General features: G+C 43.8%; 1 protein-coding gene across 4 annotated transcripts in view; it reads right to left on the bottom strand.

The window, feature by feature from the left end:
• Positions 1-13,459: 13,459 nt before the first annotated feature.
• The window catches only part of DAGLA (diacylglycerol lipase alpha), a 210,630-nt gene continuing 200,426 nt past the window's right edge, over positions 13,460-23,663 (bottom strand). For all 4 annotated transcript variants that reach the window (XM_029582183.1, XM_029582182.1, XM_029582184.1 and 1 more), the window contains exon 20: positions 13,460-22,381. In XM_029582183.1, coding sequence (XP_029438043.1) covers positions 21,439-22,381 — 943 coding nt within the window. In that variant the 3' untranslated portion in view covers positions 13,460-21,438. The remainder of the gene's footprint in view (positions 22,382-23,663) is intronic.

Here is a 23,663-nt window from a genome sequence, read left to right as displayed (position 1 = left end):
GACGAGACTGGGCCTTCTGGAAAGGTCTCATGGAACATAGAAACATAGAAATGACGGCAGAAGAAGACCAAACGGCCCTTGGATAGGACTTCTTTGGATGGAAGAATGACTTTTTAGTATCCTTCCTAAATGGCTGTTTGGAGGAATACTCAGGAGGCATCAGAGAGAGCTGGCGAAGGGTCTCAGGATGCTCTTTGAGTTCCGCCACCGTCCGCTGAATCTGTTCGCCAAACAGATTGTCTCCTATGCAGGGCAGGTCAGATAATCTATCTTGTACTTCAGGGCGCAAGTCTGAAGACTTAAGCCAGGCCCATCTTCTTGCAGAAATAGCAGCTGCGGAGACCCTGGAAGCAGTGTCGAAGATATCATAAGAGGATCTTATCTCATGCTTCCCTGCCTCAAAACCCTTGTGTACCAGGGTTTGAAGCTGTTCCTGAAATTGCTGAGGCAGGGACTCCGCAAAGTCTTGTATCTGCTTGAATTATTATATTGGGTCATATACAGCTGATAAGATGCGATTCGAGAGATGAGCAGTGATCCCTGGAAGACATGCCAGCCAATGGCATCCAGGAATTTCTGCTCCTTACCTGGGGAGAAGGAAGAATGGGGTTTTGAACGTCATGCCCTCTTGGGAGCATCCAGGAATTGTAACAGCTCCATCATTTGGTGCCTATCATCTTGCTCAGTCTGTAATTGGAAGGGAACCAATTCAGATTTTTCCTTCCCAAAATTTATGAAGGACAAGTCCTCTGGAGGAGAACACTTCCTACTTTCAGGAGGAGAAGGTGGCGATGGCAAATCATCGGTGTCTTGAGATGAATCATCAGTCCAGGTGTCATAGGGATGAGCACCTATCCCTCTAGGAACCTGAGAAGGACGGGATGATGGTATTCCTGAAGGTCCTGGTCTAGGCTCTGAAGGCATCGAGGGAAGTAATGGAGGCACCGATGAAGGCATCGAGGGCATTGATGGATGGATTGGTGGCGCTGATGGCCGCATCTGCATCAATGGCTGAGGCATCGGCAGGATTCCTAATGGAGGGATGTGGAACGGTGTTCCTCCTCCCGATGACAGAATAAGCGGAGAAGGCACCAGAGCCATCGGTGACCCTGGATCCATTGGTGGAAAAGCGGCTATAAGCGCATCCATTTTCGAGAGCAGCGCTGCCAGAATGGGATCGATGGTCGGTTCCGAAACCGGCACCGATTTCGGTGCCGGGGGAACTTGGAATCTATGCATCGCCTTATCGATGGCCTCCTGAACCATCCGGTCCAGTTCTTCACGGAGACCTGGAGCAATCAAGCCCCGGCTCCTGAAGGGAAGAAAGAGGCAGAGGCATAGCCGGAGGGACCACCATTAAAGGCAGAGTCGCGGCTCCCGATACCTGTCCGGGTGAGGGTTGCCTCGGTGACCCGGTCTCAGAAATGGTCGATGCGTTTTCTGGACAGGGTCTCTTCGATGGCAGCTCGGACGATGGAGAGGTCGATGATTTTCCTTCCTCGATTGTCCGAGACTTCCGATGTCGATGTTTCTCTCTATGATCCCCTCAGTCCTGAGGGGGAGTAGAGGTAGTCAAAGGCCGAGAAGTCATAGACACCAGACAGTCACCGGCCGGTGGCCGATACTGGCGCGAAGTGGATGGTGCCGGTTCAGAAGATGTTGATGCAATAGACGGCATCGGAGTTTGAGAATGAAAGAGAAGTTCCATTTTCTCCATTCTGGCTTTGCAACCTTTTGGTGTCATTAAGGCACATTTGGTGCAAGTCAGGACATCATGCTCGCACCCGAGACACATTACACAGACTTTATGAGGGTCTGTTATGGACATGGTGTGAGTACAGTCCGGGCACCGACGTAACCCCGACGCCATGGCCTTTGAAAAATTGAGCCGCGGTGCGGTCGACGGCCAGTAGGCTGCGAGGACCAAACTGGATGGGAATCAATCGAAAACGGGTAAAAAACTTACCGGAGTATCGCGGAGTCAAAAAATTCAAAAGAGGGACCCCTGTGGGGTATGAAAGTTTTAGTATGTCTGTGAGGAAAATTCCTGTCAGGAATCTCTGTGAAGCTCCTTGACCCACGTGGCTACTGCTGCGCGGAAAAAAGAAGACTGAAGGGGGACCCCTGCTGGCTGCAGGTATAGTGCCATGCTGGACATGCCCAGTAGGTGCCAGTCAAAGTTCTAGAAACTTTGACAAAAGTGTTCCGTGATTGGGCTCCATCCTGTGATGTCACCCATATGTGAGGACCTCCATCCTGCTTGTCCTGTGAGAAACTCATAATATATTCATGGGGGGAAAGAAGGCCTTACAAGTCACTCAAAACTCTGCAGCCAGAATACTCACAGGATCTGCTCGTAATGTTCATATTGCCCTGGCTCTCTATGAACTGAACTGGTTCCCAGTGGCCTAAAGAATAGTTTAAAATTTTAATGATGGTTTTTAAAGCTTTAAACAATGATGTTCCTTTATCTATTAGCTCGTTGTTAAAAATCTACGGTCCACCAAGGGTTCTAAGATCAGCAGATAAATATCTCTTGGTCATTCCCAACCTGGAGCTTACTAACGGGCCGATACAGTAAGACACTCGGGAGAGCCGGTGAGCGCCCGCTCTCCTGGGTGCGCGATTCAGTAATGAAAGATATGCAAATTAAGGCCCGCGGTAAAAGGAGGCGCTAGGGACACTAGCGCGTCCCTAGCACCTCCTTTTTGACAGAAGCGGCGGCTGTCAGCGGGTTTGACAGCCGACGCTCAATTTTACCGGCATCTGTTCTCGAACCCGCTGACAGCTACGGGCTCAGAAACCAGACGCCAGCAAAATCGAGCATCCGTCTTCCAACCTGCGGGCAGATTTTTAATTTTAATTTTTTTTTAATTTTTGGGGCCTCCGACTTAATATCGCTAGGATATTAAGTCGGAGGGTGTACAGAAAAGCAGTTTTTTCTGCTTTTATGTACAGTTTCCTGGTGCCGGCCGAAATTAACTCCTGCCTTTGGGTAGGCGTTAATTTCTGAAAGTAAAATGTGCGGCTTCGCTGCACATTTTACTTTCTGTATCGCGCGGGAATAGCTAATAGGCCCATCAACATGCATTCGCATGTTGCGGGCGCTATTAGTTTTTGGGGGGGGGGTGTGTTTGGCCGTGCATTTTCCACGTGCTATTACCCTTTACTGTATAAGGGGTAAAAAATAGCGTGTCGAAAACACACGGCCAAACTGTATCGGCCCGTAAATAGGAAAAGTATGTTCAAGACAATGGCTCCAATTCTTTTGAATAAATTGTCTGAAGTTTTAAGAAAAGAAAGCAATGTTTTAAGTTTTAGGAAACATCTTACGGCATTTTCATTTCCTGAGGCATTCAAATTGATTTTGTAGTGGCCGCCTGTGATTTGCTGGTTATAAGCTATTTTGGCAAATTTTTTTTGGTTAGCCGATACGTAAATGGCCTCCTGACTATTTGATATTATTGTCTATTCTTGTATGGCTATGGATTATGCCTATTTTTAAAGGTTTGTCTATGTTTTAATGTGCAGTTTTGTTCATTTGTTTTATGTATTTTTATGGCCTGTTTTTTTTTTCTGAGCCACCATGGACTTTTTGTATATTGCGGGATAGAAAAGTTTTAAATAAATAAATGATAGAAACATTCGCATATTTGACAAGCTTTTCTGTAAAGTATGGGATGGAGAAAAGAAAATTCAGGGGCAAGGAGTCATGATTTGAGGTTGTAAGGAGATTTCTGGAAGGGCCCAATGGTAACCGAGACAGAATTTACGCCTGCTTAGGACAGACACAGAGCGCAGTGGTAAGGGCAGGCAGGAGAAATAAAGGAGGGGCTTGAGTGTTTATTCCTGGGAGAGGACGAGAATGGACGGGGAAGGGAGGAAGGACAAGGGAGTGGGTTGAATGGGTATGGGGAGAGTAATAAGAGAAGTAAACCTCTCAGGCACTCAGGTTTTGTTCTTTATCTTTCTTCACCTAGGGAACAGTTCTGATAAATATTCCACTGGTTACTGATTAACCAAAATTCTTTTTTTTTTTTTTTTTTCATAGCAAGAGGGAAAAATTGTTATCGATTTTAGCAAGATAAAAGGTAGGGCATGAAAGGATCATAGGGGTAAGAGGAGGTCAAGAAAGGAAGAACAGGGCACACAGAGGCAGAGATAGAAGAGTGAGATAAAGAAATTGAGGAAAAACGTTAGAAGCTAGGACTAGGGGAGAGGAGTGGAAGGCATTGCAAGAGTGCAGAGCAATGAGATGAGGGATATTTGACAGACTGAAACCCTGGCTTACCAGTGAGGCTCATTCCTGTTATGGTATGTGCAAAATAAACCATTTGGAGACTACCCGGTGAAAGTCCTGTCCAAACGATTCAGACCTCATGTTATCACAAGCCCAGAGAGAAACTGCAAGAGGAAATAAACCATCAAAGAAAAAAATGTTTCATGTACCTAGCGCTCCCTAGGCTTCTCTCCAGTGACTGCCCAATGGAGGGATTCATGGACCACAGGCTTATTTTTGGGTTGAGCAATTGTGATTGTGCGTGTTCAAGATGGTTTTCCAGCGGCAAACCATAGTAAGACAGAAAAGAATTGGGGAGTACTGTCCTGGTTGTATATTCTGGAAATTTCTATTGCATGGCACAGCAGAATTGTACATCACAGAATGCATGATGCTGCAAATTTAAAATGCCAGGATGATCTGTACCAAATATCTTTGCAAGGGTCATATCCTTTGGAAATCAAGCTCAGACAATTATTACTGGAAAACTAAGGGGATACAGCACCACCTACTGGGTGAATGAGGATAGGGTTAGTTAAGTTCTTGTGCTAACTACTCAATGCAAATTAAACCCATTCAAATTAACCAGGCATAGCACATGGAAATTTCTCTTCTACCTGTGCAAACTGCATACAATGAAAACTTGGTGAATTTAGGAACAAAGATCAACAGGTGTAGTATGCGCAAAAGAATACCTTAGCAAACTATCCATCACTTTCACTCTTGTCAGATTCCTATTTTTAGGTGCATCCTAGGGACAGTGGATAATACAGGCAAACTAATATGTAAGTTTGGGCTGAATCTGATCAGTAACCTACAGAGGAGTTGGCCCACAGACTTTCATGAAGGAAAACTCCAGTTAAGGCACAATCGTGGATGCCTGGATCTACCAGTGCCATAGATGTGGTGGCAGCATTGGTGGTGGTCAGTTGCAAAGCCTCACAGGCTACAATACATAGAAAACTGGCTACGTTAGTTTCTTGTATTTTCATTTTTAATCCTCTTTCTTCCCTTAGGGTCACAGCTCCAGTCCTTGCCCTATAATCCTTTCACTTTGTTGTTGCCATTCCTTTGAAGAATCAAAGCATGCAGCATCATTGTCATGGGAACATAGAAATGATGGCAGAAAAGGACCGATGGTCCATCCGGTCTGCCCAGCAAGCTTCTCATGGTAGTTATCTGCCACACTGTGCAGGTTACCCCATGTATCAGTCAGTTTTGCTCAATTTGCTTTGCTTATGGACTTGGCCATAGAAGAGTCCTGGTTTTTTTTTTCCTTTTTGTCAGAGTATCAGTACCCAAGACTGTTAAAAAAAAAAAAAAAAGTCATGGCTTGTGCTGGTTGTCCCTGCATCCAAATTTCTCTTTCATTTCAGCCCCCAGTCCCCTCCTTCAAGGCAGAGAGCAACGTTGCAGTTGTATCAAAAGCATCAAGGCTCATTGGTTAAGGGTAGTAATCCCATGCTTCTGTTAAGAGCAGTAACCCCTGCATTGTGCTGGTTACCCCCCATGTTCATCAGTTGTGCAGACCATAAAAGTCTGGGCCCTTGTTGGGTGCTGCCTAAATCCAATTCCCCTTTTCCCCTGCTGTTAAAGCAGAGAGAAATGTTGAAGTTGCATCAAAAGTATCAAGGTTAATTTGGTTAAGGGTAGTAACCGCCGCACCAGCAAGTTACCCCCATGCACGCCTTCTGCGTTTCCTTTAGGACTTGGCCATGGAAGCAGTCCTGGGTTTTTTCCTTTATGTCCGTGTAACAGTATCCCAGATCATAGAAGTCAGGGCCCTTGCTTGTCTGAATCAAATTCCTCTTATCCTCTGCCGTTTAAGCAGGGAATAATGTTGCAGTTGCATTAAAAGCATCAAAGCATATTGCTAAGCATAGTAATCTCTATGCCTTCTGCTAAGGGTAATAACTGCTGTACCAGCAAGTTACCCCCGTTCATGCTTATCTCATTTCTGTCCTCTAGCTTTTAGAGATCCACAGTGTTTATCTCATGCCCCTTTGAATTTTTTGTCTGTTTTCTTCTTCACCACCTCCTCCGGAAGGGGATTCCAGGCATCCACCACCCTCTCCGTGAAGAAATATTTCCTAACGTTGGTTCATCCTTCTCTGGACCGCCTCCATCCTGTCTCTGTCCTTTTTGAGATATTTGCTCCAGAACTGAACACAAGATTTCAGGTGAGGCCTCACCAAGGATCTGTACATGGGCATCATCATCTCCTTTTTCTTACTGGTTATTCCTCTCTCTATGCAGCCCAGAATTCTTCTGGCTTTAGCTATCGCCTTGTCACATTGCTTTGCATCTTCACATCCCCAGACACTATCACCCCAAGATCCTGCTCTTGATCCGTGAACATCAGTCTTTCACCCTCCCATCACATACAGCTCCTCTGAATTACCGCATCCCAGATGCAGGACTCTGCACTTCTTGGCATTGAATCCCAGCTGTCAATTCTTCAACCACTCTTCCAGCTTTCTTAAATCTCTTCATTTTCTCAATTCCTTCAGGTGTGTCCACGTTGTTGTTCTTAATATCATCATCAAATAGACATACTTTACATTCTATCCCTTCTGCAATGTCGCTCACAAAGATATTCAACAGAACTGGTCCCAACACTGATCCCTGTGGCAATCAGCTTAACACAACTCTCTTCAGAGTAGGTTCCATTTACCATTACATGCTGCCTCCTATCTGTCAACCAGTTTGTAATCCAGGCCACCACCTTAGCACTCACTCCCAAGCTTCATTTTATTCACAAGCCTCCTATGCGGGACAGTATCAAACGCTTTGCTGAAATACAAGTAGATCACATCGAGTGCTCTTCCTTGATCCAATTCTCTAGTCACCCAATCAAAAAAATCAATCAGATTTGTCTGACAGGACTTTCTCCTGGAGAATCCATGTTGCCTCGGTCCAGCAAACCACTAGATTTGGACATAGTTCATTATCCTTTCCTTCATTATCACATCCCACCACTGATGTGAGGCTAACCAGCCTGTAGTTTGCGTCTCCTCTGCTACCACTCTTGTAAAGCGGGATCACTACCACTCTTCTCCACTCCTGCACTTGACACAACCTGTAAATTGACAGTGATGTATCTGTCAATGATAAAACAGTTACTAACAAACATGAAATTAATTCTGAATGTTGACAAAACAGAAATCATACTGTTGGACAGGAGGTCATCATGCACCAACCTACCAAACCTTACACTGGAAGATCAAAATTCTAAAATTGAAATAGTCAACAATGCACAAGACTTAGGAGTTATCATTGACTCCAAACTCAATTTCAAAAAGCACATTTCCAATAAATTAAAAGATGGGCATAATAAACTCCAAATACTTAAACAATATCTAAATATGCTTCCACCATTAGTGCTTGCAGGTCTGGGATTTTATTGTCCAAATTACGGGCATTTGTGCTCATGGCTTTCCAGCTTGTCTTGGACATCTTTATTGCCCTGTTCAGCTGATTTTTGTTAATTTCTTCACTCACTTCTTGGAGATGTTGGGGTGACATTTCAATTTCCTTTTGACAACCCCGACCTCTAGTTTAAATGCCTTATGGAATATGATTTGAATTTTTTTACTTAGGATCTTTTATCCTGCCACAGACAGATGTAAACCATCTTTGACATAGAGCCTCTTACTGTTCCATACATGGCCCAAACGCCCAATAAATCCAAAACTTTCTTCCTTACACCAAGTTTTGAGCCACACATTGAAATTATTTATACAGCTTAACCTATCCTTCCCCTTTCCACAAACAGGAAACACTTCTGAAAAGGCACTACTCATCACCATGGGGCGGATTTTAAAAGCCCTGCTCGCGTAAATCCGGGCGGATTTATGCGAGCAGGGCCTTGCGCGCCTATTTTCCATAGGCCTGCCGGCGTGCGCAGAGCCCTGGGACTCGCGTAAGTCCCGGGGTTTTTGGTTGGGGGCGTGTCGGGGGCGGGGCTGATCGACGTGGTGTTTTGGGGGCGGGACGCGGCATTTCGGGGGCAGGCCCGGGAGGGCGTGGTTTCGGCCCGGGGCGGTCCGGGGGCGTGGCTGTGCCCTCCGGAACCGCCCCCAGGTTGCGTCTCGGCGCGCTAGCGGCCCGCTGGCGCGCGGGGATTTACTTCTCCCTCCGGGAGGCGTAAATCCCCGGACAAAGGTAGGGCCGGGGGGTGGGTTAGATAGAGGAAGGGAGGGGAAGGTGAGGGGAGGGCGAAAGCGCGCCAACAAAAGTACGCGAATGTGCATTTTTTTTTTAAATCTACCCCCATGTGCGTAATCTGCTTGGCCAGAGTCTGGAAATCTCTCTGCGTGGCTTGGATGTTGTTTCTAGCAAAATAATTGGTTCCAATATGGATGATAAGGTCAACTTCAGAGTCCTTACTTTCTTCATTGATTGCATTTAGTATCCGATTAGCATTTCTACAGCTGAGGATCCTGGAAGGCATTTAATTATAGTGTTTCCGTTGAGAAGCATTCCAAAATGAGTGCCTCTGATGACTGAGTCTCCCAGCATGAGCTGCTTCTTATGGTTTTTAGTTGTTATGGAATTTCTGTGTGCATTCGGTTTCATCTTTCTTTTCTGATCCCACATCAGTCTCCATTACTAGATCTTCTTCATTTTTCAGTACAGAGAATGAATTTTGCACTTGTGTCACTTGAGTGGGTTTCTCCGCATCAGAGTTCTTATCCTACCAGAACCCACTGTAATCCATTTATTCTTGGGTTTCTGGATACTCTGCAAGTAGAAGAGGGCATCTGGGCAGCACTATTGTGAAGAATGGGTATCTTTGGGTCACTGGTCTTAGCCTACCTGAGCCAACTGTAACCCCTTTGTTTCTGGGTTTGTGAATCTTCTGTGGTAGTGGTAAATTCCTGAATGCTGTAAAGTGAATGAGGCTTCCTTGGTAGTTGTTTATTCCATTTTTTTTTTGGCTAATTCAGCTTTAAGGTGAGCTAACTCCATTTTCATTGAGGAGAGCTGTGAACAAATGGGTCAAGCCCTAAGCCTCCAGCTGGTTTGCTTCAAGATAAAGGCTCCACATTTGTTACATTGAATACTAGTCATCTTGTTCATTTCCTTTAATCTAATAAAGAATTAGTAAATCATCTTGTTACCTATTACATACCCCAGCAAGACTGTATTAGAAGAATAACCTCTGGGGCGGGTGGGTAGAGGGGTAGGGAGAGAGGGCTTTTAAAAGTTGAGATTGTCAATGACCAAAATATTCCTTGACATTTATTTATTTATTTATTTATTTCTTTTGTATACCGACATTCGATCGAGATATCACATCGGTTTCCAGAAAACAGGTTGAATAGAGCCGGAACTGCCCTATTTTACATTGTAACAAGCGAACAGTTGATTAAACAATAAATATAAGGAACATTGTAACATATGAATAAAATTAAAATTAAATATTAGATGTGGGTATATAGAAATGGCATATAGCCTATATACAATATGTACAATATGACTTGGTAATGAGTAGGGTGGGGGACAGGGAAGAGGGAGGTTACGAGAAGGGTGGGGGACAGGGAAAAGGGAGGAAAGAGAAGGGGGGAGGGGTTATGCGTTCATGCAGAGTAGAAATTATGCGGTAAGGCTTTCAAGAGTGTTTATTATAGGATGTTGGGGTTCAGGAGGGAATGCTTTCAAGAACAGCCATGTTTTGAGCTGTTTTTTAAAGACTTGAGGTGAGGGTTCGTTTCTGAGCTGTGGGGGGAGGGAGTTCCAGAGGGTAGGGCCAGCTATTGTAATGGCTCGTTTGCGTGTTGTATTGAGGTGAGCATTTTTAAGAGTTGGGATGGAGAGGAGACCTGAGTTGGTGGATCTGAGATTTCTTTGTGTGAAATATGGTTGGATGTTGTTGTTTAGCCAGACCATTCTGTTGTTGTTTATTTTTTTGTGAAGAAGGGTGAGGGTTTTATACTGGATTCTTTGTGTGATGGGCAGCCAGTGGAGGTCTTTGAGAGTGGGTGTGATGTGGGAGGATTTTCTGTGATTGGTGATAATTCTGGCGGCGGCGTTTTGTAGAACTTGGAGGGGCTTGATGTGGATTTCAGGAAGTCCAAGGAGGAGGGAGTTGCAGTAGTCGAGTTTGAGAAAATAATTGATTGTAGTACTGTTCGGAAATCATGCGGTTGGAGGAGAGGTTTGAGTTTTTTAAGTGTTTGAAGTTTGAAAAATCCATCTTTGATTATATTGGAGATGTGTCGTTTAAAGTTGAGTTGGCTGTCGATGGTTACTCCTAGGTTTTTTGTGGATGGTGTGAGTGAGGTTCTTGATAAGTTTGGCATCCCAGTGTTGTTTGCGCTTCCTGTGTTGTTTGAGGGGGTGCTCTCGAGGGGGGAAGCGGGACGGTCGTCCTGGATGTGAATGATTTCTGTTTTGGCTTGGTTGAGGCAGAGAGATAGTTGTGATAGCAGTTGAGATAAATTTGAACTGAGTTTGTTCTATCTTTCCATGGTGAGTTCAATGGATTTGGTGATGGGGAGGAGAATTTGAATGTCGTCTGCATAAACGAAGTAGGTGAGGTTGGCATCAGAGAGGTATTTGCATAGTGGGAGGAGGTAGATGTTGAAGAGGGTCGAGGATAGTGAAGAACCTTGAGGGACGCCATGGGTGAGGGGCACTTGGGAGGATTCAGAAGAGTTTGTCTTGACAATGAAGGATCTGTTAGAGAGGTATGATTTGAACCAGTTGAGTGTAGTGTCTTGCAGACCGATCTCTTTAAGTCTGGTGAGGAGAGTTCTGTGGTTGATGGTGTCAAATGCGGCTGATATATCGAGGAGGATCAGTAGAAATGTCTTGCCACTGTCTCGGCCTCTGAGGATGGTGTCGGTGAGGGAGAGGAGGAGAGTTTCTGTGCTGTAGAGTTTTCTGAAGCCGTGCTGTGTTGGATGGAGAAGATTGTGGGCGTCGAGGTGGTCTGTGAGTTGATTGTTGACAGTTTTCTCGATGATTTTTGCTAGGAATGGGAGGTTGGAGACAGGTCTGTAGTTTGCAGGATCAGATTTGTCGAGTTGCGGTTTTTTTATGATTGGTTTGATGATGGCGTTTTTGAGTTTGTCTGGGAAGATTCCTTGTTCGAGGGATAGGTTGATGATTTGGGTTATAGGTTTGGCAATAATCTCTCTGATGAGTTTTAGGGTTTTGATGGGGATGGAGTCTACGGGGTGGGATGCTGGTTTGGTTTTTTTGATGAAGGGTTCAATTTCTGTAGATGCAACAGGAGTGAATTGGGTCCAAATGTGGATGGGAGGAGGGATATTTGTTGAGTCGTTGTGGGAATGGGGAATCTTGGCAATGATGTTGTCGACTTTGTCCTTGAAGAATTGAGCTAGTTTGTCACTGGAGATGTTGTTGGAGTTTGGCATTGTGTCATTCTGGATTGGGTTGGTGAGTTCTTTGTCGTATGAGAAGAGGGTCCTCGGGTTGAATTGGTATTCATGAATTCTGGATGTGTAGAAATTGCGCTTTGCTGTGTTGAGGTCAGCTGTATATTTGTGTAGAAGTGTTCTATATTTGTCTTTCAGGTTTGGTGTAGGTGTTCGTCTCCATTGTTTTTCGGTTTGTCTGAGCGTTCGTTTGGATGTTTTCAGTTCGGGGGTGTACCAAGGAGCATTTTGTTTAGTAGATGATCTGATTTCCTTTCTTATTGTGGGGCATAATGTATTGGCTATGTCAGCGTTGATGGAGATCCAGGAGTCTGTAGCTGAGTTGACATGCACTAATGCTGAGTTTATCTAATCCATTGAAAGTTAGTTTTTTTTAAATTATTTTTCTCAAACCCAGAAAAGCAATCTAGACTGCACACTTTTTTTGGTTTGTTAAAATCTGCCCCTCCTAAAAACCAAGGCACACAATAATGCAATTATACACAACTTCTGTACTAAGTTCAAATGTATATTAAACAGTAAAAGTTCACTTAGCGAATTCAGGAAGCCTAGTGAATCCAGGAATACATGCAGTCAGAAGACTGCTCTTCAATACATTAGTCTTATGGCCACGCAACTTGCAGTAATGAGGTGTGGGTAGCACAAGCTATCTTTTGGCCTAAGTTTTCTACATATTTTCTTGCTTCTTGCACTTGTGCCTCTTGAGATTAGAGATGCTTCATAAAAGTAGACATTCTCTCTGTGCCCTAGCTGTCTAGGACTGGTGTATGAACAGTGGGGCGTCCCAGTGACAGTGCAACACCCCAAAGTTCAGAAGCTGAACCTACTGAGAATAAAAAATATCACCTGGTCCTGGTAGTAAATATAAACAAATCTATAAACATTTTCAAAATAGACCTTAGAGGGATACAGCTCTGAACCAACACATCCACAAACACATCCAGGGAGAACAAAACCTTTAATAAAGATATGGATCTGGCTCAAGGACCAAGGAAAGCAACAGAAGAGATCTGAGCTCTGGAAGAGATAGTCTCAGCCTGGGAGGAAATAGCCACTACAACACCCTAGAAACCTTGAGTGGTATTGTCTGGAGAGGCTGTGGCATTAGAAGTCATGTTAATACTTTGAGCTGTTGCTGCTGATCTAGAGCACTGTTTATCAAGCCAGTCTTGGAACTGCCCAAAGCCAATCTGGTTTTCAGTATATTCACAATCAATATGCACGATATCAGTCTGTCTGAACTATGCCCACTGAATGCAAATCTTGAGCATATTCATTGTGGCAATCTGGAAAACCAGACTGGCTGGGGGCCTGTACTCCAGCACTGGCTTGAGAAACACTTATCTAGAAAACTCAGTCCCTCAGTCATCCCCTCAACCTTTCATGTACCTTTTGCATGCGAATGTGTGACAGTGTTGCACCTGGGGGTTCAGAAAAGGGGTAGAGCATAAGATTTGAGACAGGTGGACCATTGGCAGATTTATTGTGACTTGGTCTGTTTGTGTTGTCATTATACCTAATTATGTATGCAATTTATTTCCTTTTTTTGCTTGTAAACCATTGCGACTGAGTTCATGGTATAATTTATTTTTTAAATAAATAAAATGCTGGAGAACCCCCCTCACCAAAAAAAAAATTTCAGATATTTAAAACAACGAGAGACTTGGAATCCGCACAGAGCAAAACCTCGTAGGTTTGCAGCCACGACAGATCACCTCGTTTGTCCCCTTGTAAGACCTAAGAGATGCCAAATGAAACAGCAAGAGGCAAAGTGCAGAGTAAAGAATATTTTTATTAATACTTGGTGCCATTCCAAAATGCAAACCGTTTCAGTGTCCGGTCAGCTAGGAAAATTGATGCAATTATAAAGATTCGGGGAATGAAGAGAGGGAAGAGAGAGAAAGACTCCTATTCTTCCCCTGCTAAATCCCCCTCTGCTCACCGAAACGCAGTTATAAAAGGGGGTCTTAAAAAAACACACACACACACAGGCAATCAGGCATATTGGCAACTTTTAGGTACTACGAAATGGCTTACATATAAAAAAAGACTGGAGTCTTCTTTCCCTGGCAAGAGGAAAGGGAGACTGGATCACTGCAGGGATACCAGGTTTGGGAATAATTTAACTACCCATTTAATCTTAGTACTTGATGTCAAATATCCCTTACAATAGATTTATGTTATTTAGATTCAGCTCATGCCTTTTCCTTTGCAGTTCAAAGCGAGTTGTATTTAGGTACAGAAGGTAGTGCCTGTCCCCAGAGGGCTTACAATATAAGTTGGTACCTGAGGTGATAACAGAATGAAATGTCTTGCTCAAGGTCATGAGGAGTTATCTGTAGGATTTGAACCCTGGCTTCCCTGGTTTTCAGCCTGCTCTAACCACTAGCCTGCTCTTGCGTTACCTGTATGGAGGGAAAGACCCATACTGTAAGGGATTAAATTTTGCTAACGAGGGAGGAAATTACTCACGCACAATGCAACTTTCGTTACTTTTAAACTTTACTCTGGGTACGTATATACAACTTGAGGCATAGAACTTGATATGCTGCAAGGACAACATAGCTTCTCCACGCAATTTATTTTCTTGATGATTTATAAACTGAAGTGCATGAAATAGCCCTCTGCTTCCTCACACGAGACACCCTCGTCTTGCAGAACCAGTAACGTTTAGAGTTATTTCGCCCTGGAGGGGTATACACCATTATATATCAGTGCTGTACAATCTTATGACAGCATATCAACAAATATTGAGCCACTCTGTGCCTCTCTCCTTAGCATGCAACAATTCATCTGTATACACAACAAGCAAGGCCTGTTATCAATCAGGTGTTTTACTTTTAAGTCATTAAGTTTGAAGTTCCAGAGGCTGCTTACCCAGAATTCCCCCAAGACCCTGGGGGCAGCTATGTTTGAAATGAAAACCGATTGGTTCATATAGAAATCTGGACCAACCAGAGTCAGGTGAGGTAATTTGCAAAAAATGGCAGCTTACAAGAGTTGATGGGAATAGAAGATGAAATAAGGCCTTAATAGAACAGTTTTTAATTGAAAACCAGGTATTACTACTAGTTGTATGCATCTGAACTAGTGAATATTACAGCTTTCTTTTGAGAAAACACTTTCTTGGAGCATGTTATGACATGCTGTATGCATTTATCTTTCACTTTTAGCCTCATAGTATCACTTTCTCTTTTCTTCACATTTCAGGATATTTGGACTTTGGTTCCAGTGTCTCAGGCTGTAAAATCTCCCACCTGCATATCCTAGCGTAGTGAAATCTGTTAGGGAAGTTATGTTTCATGTTTGGAATATCAGATTCTTGAGTCCTCAGTTGTTAAAAAAATTGTAGTAAAAGATTTTGAGTTCATGACCAGATTTAATAGAGCTAATTTTCCAAGGAACTCTGTATAAATAAAAGTAACTTTTAAATAAATATTAGTGCTCAGAAAACAAAATGTCTATTACAAGTTAAGTACATTGTGATGGGAACAAGTACAAGGTAGTTAAAATAGTGGAAAACAATAGCGCAATTGGCTAGACACCATGAGATCCGTAGTCAGCATTACCTGGATAAATTCACATGGACATTCAACTTTACGCCAGTGTTTCCCCCACTAGACTTGTCTGGCTACAGTTATCTGGGAAGTGCTGAATACGGGCACTCCCCAGATAACTGGCCTGCCCTTTTTTGAACCTGGTAAAGACTCAAAAAAATGACCCAAACAAATCCTTTTGAAAATCAACCTCAACATGTTTATAATGGTAACGAATGTTGAAAGCACACATTGGGAATTCCTTAAATGGGAAACAAAATATTCATTAGCCCTATAAGCAACAAGATCTTTACCTCGCACTACTTGTCTTTTCTTCTTTCTTCTTCTTTCTGTTGCGCTATAACAGAGCTCCTTTTCTACATTTTGAATAATGGTGGTGAAAAACTTTCGTAAAAGTACCTTTTCCAGTATTGCACCGAAGCCAATCTTAGGAAACATTCACCCAACTGGCCACTGTTATGCTGAAAGTAGCATCGCCAAACTGTTGGCCGTATTCAGACACTGAGGCACAGGTGTGCAAGACCATCACAATCGTACCGCTCCTGATAAAGAACTGAAGCCTTGCCCTCCCAAAGTAAACTCGTGTGATTTTTATTATAGAAGTCAAATTCTAACAGAAACCCTCTTTATAACAATACTGGTAGTAACCTGTTTTGTTATATAGTGGGGCCAGTGTATGTACCACTATATACACTTCAGAGAGCAAAATAAGCTATTGAAACTTATTTTCTCCATAAAGCTTCTCAGCAACTTAGCCGTTCATTTTCAATTGTTGCACGTTATGAGACAAGATCTTGACTCATCAGGGGGAATAAACTCCCGTGGTTAACCACACCATTATCACTAAAGAGTCCATACACACTACTGTCATTTACTTGAATTATATGCACACAGGAAGAGGGCTTTGGCTGAGGGGTAAACATAAGCAGTCTTTCGTTCTCATCTTAACCAGGGAAAGGAGACTCACTGTTGCATTAGTCCAGTCAAGTGCAGTCAGAAAGAATTATTTACAGCCTGACTGGAGTGGCCTAGAATGAAGTGCAGGAGCATGGCATGATGCACCCCTCCTGCACATCTGTATCCTCAGCTAGGGGAGTCGCACTCCTAGATCCCTTTTATACAAGTATGTATAGAATATACAAGAACTCATTTATATATATATATATAATATATGTATATATTTATAGAATATGCTATATTAAATTTTTAACCTTTCCTCTTTTTTACAGTGATATTAGTTCCATACATAAGTACAAAAATAGTGTAGGGAAATGGCATGTAACAGCAGTCATGTATTTAATGCATGTGTACAGGGGCAAATCCAAGCTGGGCCATCAACAAGCAATGCTGGTTCTGGTAAAATTAACAATGGGGTTTATCCTTGTGTTCCAATCGCACGCTGTATGCAGAGGCTTGGAACGCAGGAGAGAACATTTTCATAGAGTTACTGACTTGTCAAGGAAAATAACCCGACTTGACGTATAACAATAACGAAAGTGAGGGGATCGAAGCACCTTATTATGTGAGGGAAACACACACCAAGCTACACGAAAAGTTTAGCTTGCTGAGTCACATTCCCTCCGATTTTATTCTTAATCTTTATTCAGAATTCATTTCTACAATAATTCCTTTATTATTTCTTGTTTCTTATGCTTCAGGGGTAAAGCAAAAAGTCTTAAGCGGCTTTTCAAACATGTCGCTAAACAGGACACTTTCCGGCTGCTATCAAAGAGAACGGAGAGCTGGAGAATTTAAAGATACGCCGGCAAGTTTTAAACCACTATCTCTATGACTCCAGTCTCCTTGTATGCCCGACACTGCGCAGCGTTTCTGCAACTCATCAAGCTAAGCTTTTCAGGTAGCTTGCTGTGTATTTCCCTCCAGACAAACCTCACAAATAATAAGGTACCTTTGATCCCAACTTTTGTTATTGTTCTACGTCAATTGGATTAGAGGTTCTTGATTGGGATTACATTGTGGCTGTAGTTTATACTAGATAATTTGATCCCCATGAAAGAAAATAACCCAACAAGATGGTGACCAAATCTGGCTTAGTATGGAGTAATGAGAATTCTGACTACAAAGAATTTACAAAGGCCCCATTTCTAGTATCCTGGCTGTTCTGAACCATGGCATCTGATGCCCTGACAGCTCTCATCCTGCTCCTATATCGTTTGGTAGGCTGGCTTATGGGAGAACAGAACCCAAATACCCCTTTAAAGTTAGCTGTAAATGCAAAGGGATTAGAGAGTCAACACAACTGGTCTAATTCTACATATACAGAAAATGGGATGATTGGATGCTCCAAGTTAAGTTTCAAATTCAAATGAAGGCCAATTTAAGAAATCCAAACGGTAGAAGTCCCACATCTGAAATACTAGATCTGGATTTTGCTATTAATCTTAGATGATTTGTGACAGCTGCAATTTCTAATTTGTGTAAACGTTCCTTAGCATGCTGCAACCCGCCTGCATGGTCTGCTCACAATGATTTCACATGATCAGGTGGGGGAAGGGGAAAAAACTCTATCAATAAAAAACAAAAAGAGAAAACATAAGTAACGGAATTGTTGAGGTAATATAGCTTGCAAGGGACTTTATAAGTCAGTACCTCTTTAAAAATGTACTCTGTTTTGCAAAGGATGATGGTTTGGCAGGCTGTGGCACTTGTCTTCAGGCGGGTACACAGCAGTACTCTGCACTTCTGCTACAGCAGATGTCTGTAATTTGGTAATGGCCCTGTTCCCATTTGCCCTGGCACATAGGAGAGATGTGTTGAGGGTGCAGAAAGAGCTCGGTTATCACTACATTGGTACAGAGGTAATTCCATGGTGCTCCATTCTATAACAATCGTGCAGAGGTACAAAGTGCACACATCTCATAAGAGAGAGGTGCTCTGACTAACACTGAACAGCTTCCACTTTCCACGGCAGGTATAGCCAGGGACAGCAGGGGCCTATCTGTGCACATCCGGATGAACAAGGCTAACTGCACTCGTGTCTCAAAAGGCTGCCCTCCCCGTGGTCTGCTTTTCAGCAGGTTTCAACAGGATGCCGGTGCTTTAGGGGCAAACCGGGGACATCAGTTGTGGGGAGCGTAGCCAGAAAAGCTGACAGGGCTGTCAAATAGCTAAGTGGAGACAAATTCACAGAAAGATGCATCGCTCTTCCCTGCCCGTACCCTAGGGAATGGTGAAAACGTGAAGAACTCTTTGGGCATGGTTGGGGGGTGGGCAGGCCACAGAACCAGCTGTCTCTAGAAAGGAAAGTGGTATGAACTGGGGGCCTCGCCTAAAGGAGGGGCCCCTGAGACACTCGCAAACGCAAAAGGCACGAGAAAATTCTTGGAAACGGCAATGACTAAAACAGTCAATATATACAAATAATCATTTCATGTTATGCCCCTTCAGTCTCCCCCACCACACCCTAAAAAAAAAAATAAAATAAAAAATCAATCATCATCAAAGTGCTTAAAGCCTGATTGGGTGCAATCCCTGATCAGAGAGGGCAGGAGAGCCCATCTGTTAACGTTCATTCACCTCTAGAAAGAGAACATTTCTTGGCAAATCCTATTTCCACCCTGCGCCCATTTCTCTATTCCCAGTGTCTATGACCTTGTTGCAGCACTGATTTATGTCACTGTAATGCTTAATCCCAATCCAACAATTTACTATAGTTGCAGACAAAGGGGCTGGACGATTGCCAGCTCAGAATAATTTGGAGCAATGAACTCATGAAGCGCTGCTCTGAAGTGCTTGGCAATTAATGCCACACGCAACACACGCATAAAAGGACACACATCTCACAGCCACCCCCAATCATTCCCCACATCTAAACCCCTGTCTGCCGTTCAGATGCAGCTCTCTTACAGATCAAGATGTGGCTACTGCGGTTAGGGGAGGGGTCCGGAGTCTCTCACTACATGACAAATACTACAGCGCACTCCTGTTGGAAGACTTTCTCCTATGCTTCTTGCAGAAGTCGTGCGAAATGGTGGGTTTTCATACTGCTGTTCCCCACCGGCACAGGTGAACATGGCTTTGTGTACTGTCTTTTGACCAGAAGAATAGGGAAATATTTAAAGAGAAAAATTCATATAAGCCATATTTATATGGAGGAGTTAAAACGATTCTTGCCCCTGTCTTCTTCCGAAGAAAAGGGATCCTCTTAGTGGCAAAAGAAACGTTTGATGACAGCAGTGGCTTAGTAAGCAAACATGAAGTGGACAGTGTAGGCACAGCTCCCACAGCCGTCCCAGAAACCCCTCTCCCTCGACGGGGACCCTGGGATAGATTCCTCTCCCAATGTGGAGGGCGCACTTATCGAGTGGCTTGCAACAACATAAGAGGGAATGGTGATTTACTCTTTCAAGCACTTGGACTAGTGGACATAATACCAACTAATAGCAGATTTAAAGCAAATTTAAGAAAGTATTATTTCAGTCAGTGCAAAATTGAAATTTGTCGCAGGAGGATTTGATCAAAGTTAAAAATTTAGCTGGGTTTAAAAAAAAAGGTTTGGATGGGTGCATTAACAATTATAAATAATTTTGGTATTTCCAGACCACCTTCCCAATTTTTGGCTCAAGGTGGTTTATAACATTTTTCAGGCACAAAAATTCTTTGTCGAAAGAGCTTGCAATCTTAGTGGGTACCTGAGGTAACGGGAGATAAAGTGACTTGCCCGAGGTAAGTGGGATTTGAACCCTAGATCGCAGCCTTCCCTTGGGGGGGAAATCCTACCTCCTACTCTCCTGTGAGCAACAGGGAAGCAATCTCCCCATTAGAATGTCCACGTGACCCGGACTGGCCACTGCTGGAGACAGGATGCCCGATGCGATGGACCACTGGGTCTGACTTAGCAAGGCACATCTTATGCTCATATTGCAAACACTCCCCTACCCTTAACTTCCCCCTTAAGAATAAACAGTTCCTTCACTCAAGCAGATGAAAAGCCCGTTCTTTAGAAAGGGTAGAAGCATCACAAGAGAAGAGAGAAGAGGACGTGCTCTGTCTTTATAGCGAGAGACAATGGGAAAGTGCTGGAACGATGTCCTCTGCCTTGAGAGAGATCACTCAAGGGAAAAAAAAAAAAAAGAGTTGGGATACTGTCGTGTGGCTAAATAAAAACCAGTCAACTCCAAAGATCCAAAACACAAACGTGGGTCCAATACATAGATTAGGTTCACCATCGGTTCCCCAAAATGCTCCACTGCTCTGATCCCTACCCACAGTGTTGGGCTCGGACAGTTAGCTTTCTGCATACGCTTCCCATTAAGTTCGGGGAGTAATTTATAAAGGACGAAATCAGGGAAAAAAGCTCAGCACATTTGTAAACACAGAAATGTGATTCCACCACACTTACTTAGTGCAGTTGCCATTTCTCTAACACTGGCACAGATGGGAACAGATGATGAGAATCATGCTCAGACTGGCAAGCCTGGAAAATACAATTTTTAAATGCTACCTTGAGAGAACTGCTCCTAGGTTTTAAAATTACTCTTCAAATAAAATTTATTTACAGCCACACACATGCATTCACATACACACAACATCCTAGAAAAACTATTTACCAATAAATAAGAGTGTTTTGGCTGAGAAATGACCTGTTAGTGCAATTCCGTCCATTCATCAGGACAAATTCCATAAAATAAAATGCTTGGCAGCGATAAGGACTAACTTGCAGTGAGCATTTTACATTGCTGAAAAAAATAGAAAAAAACTGCTCATGGAACTCTCAAAGGGAAGTTAGTGTCATTAGGTTAGGATATGTATGGCCAACAAGGTTTTAAATTGCTATACGTGGGTTATTTTAGTAGATTCTGAAGGCAAGTGGGTATTCTGCTATTCTATGGTTTTCTGCTTTAGTATAAAGCAAAATTAGAGGGTATGGGGATAATGCTTTTGTTGCTATTTCAAAAACTAAATAAAATGACTAGTTTTCTTCTAGCGTCCCCCTCAATTTCAGCACTGTCAATATGGAAAAAATGATCTCTAATCCTTTGCAGCAACCTGAGTTAGACAGATATAAACCTTGGCTTCCATGGTGCCTACAGAATTCTCACCATGACCACACCACTGTTACCATGACCCATCTAGCTATTGGGGTATCCATGAATCCTGAGCCTCCAGCTCCCGTGGTGTACCCCAGTGCCTACTGCCGAGTCTCAAGATCCTGCTCCATCCGGCCTGCTCTCCATCAGAGCGCTGAGATCCTGAAGTCCTCTTGAATGGTGGGGCTGGACCTCGTGTGGCCCGTGGGTGTGGAAGTCCGGATTTTTTCAGGTGCCAGGCATTCCTGGCTACTCATGCCTGTGGGCGTGATGTCCATGAGCTCTCCAGATGAACTCAGTGGAAAGGATGGCGAGACAGAAATGCCCGAGGATGGATCTGCGGAGCCTGCAAAGATTCGAGGGGGCTTGGGGACCAGATTGGGCTCATACTGTGCCCGCAGCAGGATTTCCTGCTCACTGATGGACTTGGGAATCTCAGCATAGTCGTCCGAGCTCTCCGACATCATCATGCAGTAAATGTCTTGGAATGAATTGCTCTTGCTGTCCAGGTTAAACAGGCTATCGATAAATTCGGCAAACTCCAGCACCTGGGGGCTGGGTACCTCAGTCAGCCGCCCGTTCTGCAGGGCCATGTCCTCCCGTGAGGCATAGGAAAGTCTGTCCACCCCACTACCAGCCCCCTCCTCCCTGCCGTGCCACCGGTGCTGCTGTCGCGGTGAGGGGTAGCCGCTGTTGTGCAGCACCTCAGGGGGCTGGGTCTCCTGCGAGTGTTTGGAGAGGCTGTCGGCTGCCAGGAGCTCGGTGCGGGAGCTGAGGGACGGGTTCTCCTCGGGAATGGTGGGATCAATGTAAAAGCAGTGGGACTCGTCGCGCTCCAGAACGGCGTGCAGGCTTGGTGAGCCGCGGATGCTGCGGAAGCCTGAGGAGCGCCGCGAGTCGAAGCTGTAAACGGATTCATTGTCGGACAGGCTTTCCATGGTGGCGAGCGGAGCACGGCGGTCCTGGAGTGCTACAGTCAGGCGGTCCTTCGTGCTCATCAGCAACAGTTCCACAGGATCTTTCTGGACTGGCGAGGTGGGTTTGGTCTCGTAAAACCCCTCTAAACTTATTTCAGACTGAGACTGGCTCCTGCAAGCAGAGAAACACATTAAATGCCTGAGTTGTATAGACAGTAAACATAATTCCTTCAGACTGAATCAGGGGCTCCAATTAAAACTAGAAGTGGGTAATTTGCATTCTTTCGAAGAGTCAGCTTCATCCAGCTCTACTTAAAACCATGCAATTTATGACTTAGGGTCTTGTTGGGTATCTTACAATAGCTGCAATTAATCAAATTTGTCGGTATACAAATGAGCAGTGGGGGATCTGGAGCATATTCCCTAGAATATTTTCTTTTAATTTTGACCTTAAAGTAGAGTTGTCTGTTTTCTAGAAACGATGTCTCTTTTCATTTTGATACCAACTATCCATGAATATGTTTTCTATTAATAAACAGACCCGATTAGTAAAAATTGTTTATTTTGGGGTTGTTTGGCATAAGATGCAAAATGAAAGCAAGAAAATTGTAACCTTTCTTGTGTCGTTGATTCTGATTTATTCTTTGGTGGTTCTCACTGTTATGTTTTTCCTTCTCAGCTCTTTCTCCCATAGTTATCTCTCCTAATAGAGCACTTTAATCTCTCTTCATTTACATTTTCTTCTCCAAACTTTTTCTGTGTTATTTTTTTGTTCCCGTCCCTATTTTTTTTTTTTTACTAATTTATTTTTATCATAAATTAAATATATCACAACTATAGCAGTATTAGACCAGGAGCCAAATAAACAAAACAGTGAACAATCTATACCAAATACTCAATAGACCTAAAATCAACCAATTATTTTCAGTGGGTTTTTTTTTTTTACATTTGTACATACGACTGGCTTTTACATTACCAAGTAAAGACCATGCACCAAGACAGGCATCCTAAATTGTTTAAAATATTATTTTGGAATCCCACTCCCTGACCACTAACTTCTTAACTGACTTATGGAAAGAAAAAGCCTTTGTTGGACCTCTTAAAGCCATCCATGACCACCTCTTCCTGATCGGATTCCTCTCGCAGAACCTTTATCCCTAACTCCGTAAGGACATAGGGGGATCAGGGGTCCCAACTCTTCCCTGTGGAAAAGACGAACCACTTTCGGATTGAACCCCTCGACAGCCAGGACTTTTCCCAGCCCTTCTTCCGGATCCTGTCCTGCTGAAGGAGGATCCGCCTCAGAGAGTTCATCCACAGTGTTTGACTGTGCGGGCATACCAAGGACTCGCCGAACCCTTGTAGCCCCAGTAGTCCGTGAAACCTTGGACCTCTTCCTGGGTTGTGGACCTACCGACCCCCCCCCTTGCTTGGAGCCACGCCGCCCCGTGGCT

Source organism: Rhinatrema bivittatum, chromosome 17 (genome assembly GCF_901001135.1).
Source record: "Rhinatrema bivittatum chromosome 17, aRhiBiv1.1, whole genome shotgun sequence".
Classification (NCBI taxonomy): Eukaryota; Metazoa; Chordata; class Amphibia; order Gymnophiona; family Rhinatrematidae; genus Rhinatrema; species Rhinatrema bivittatum.
Note: the sequence above shows the minus strand (reverse complement) of the source record. Positions and strands in the feature narration are given on the sequence as shown.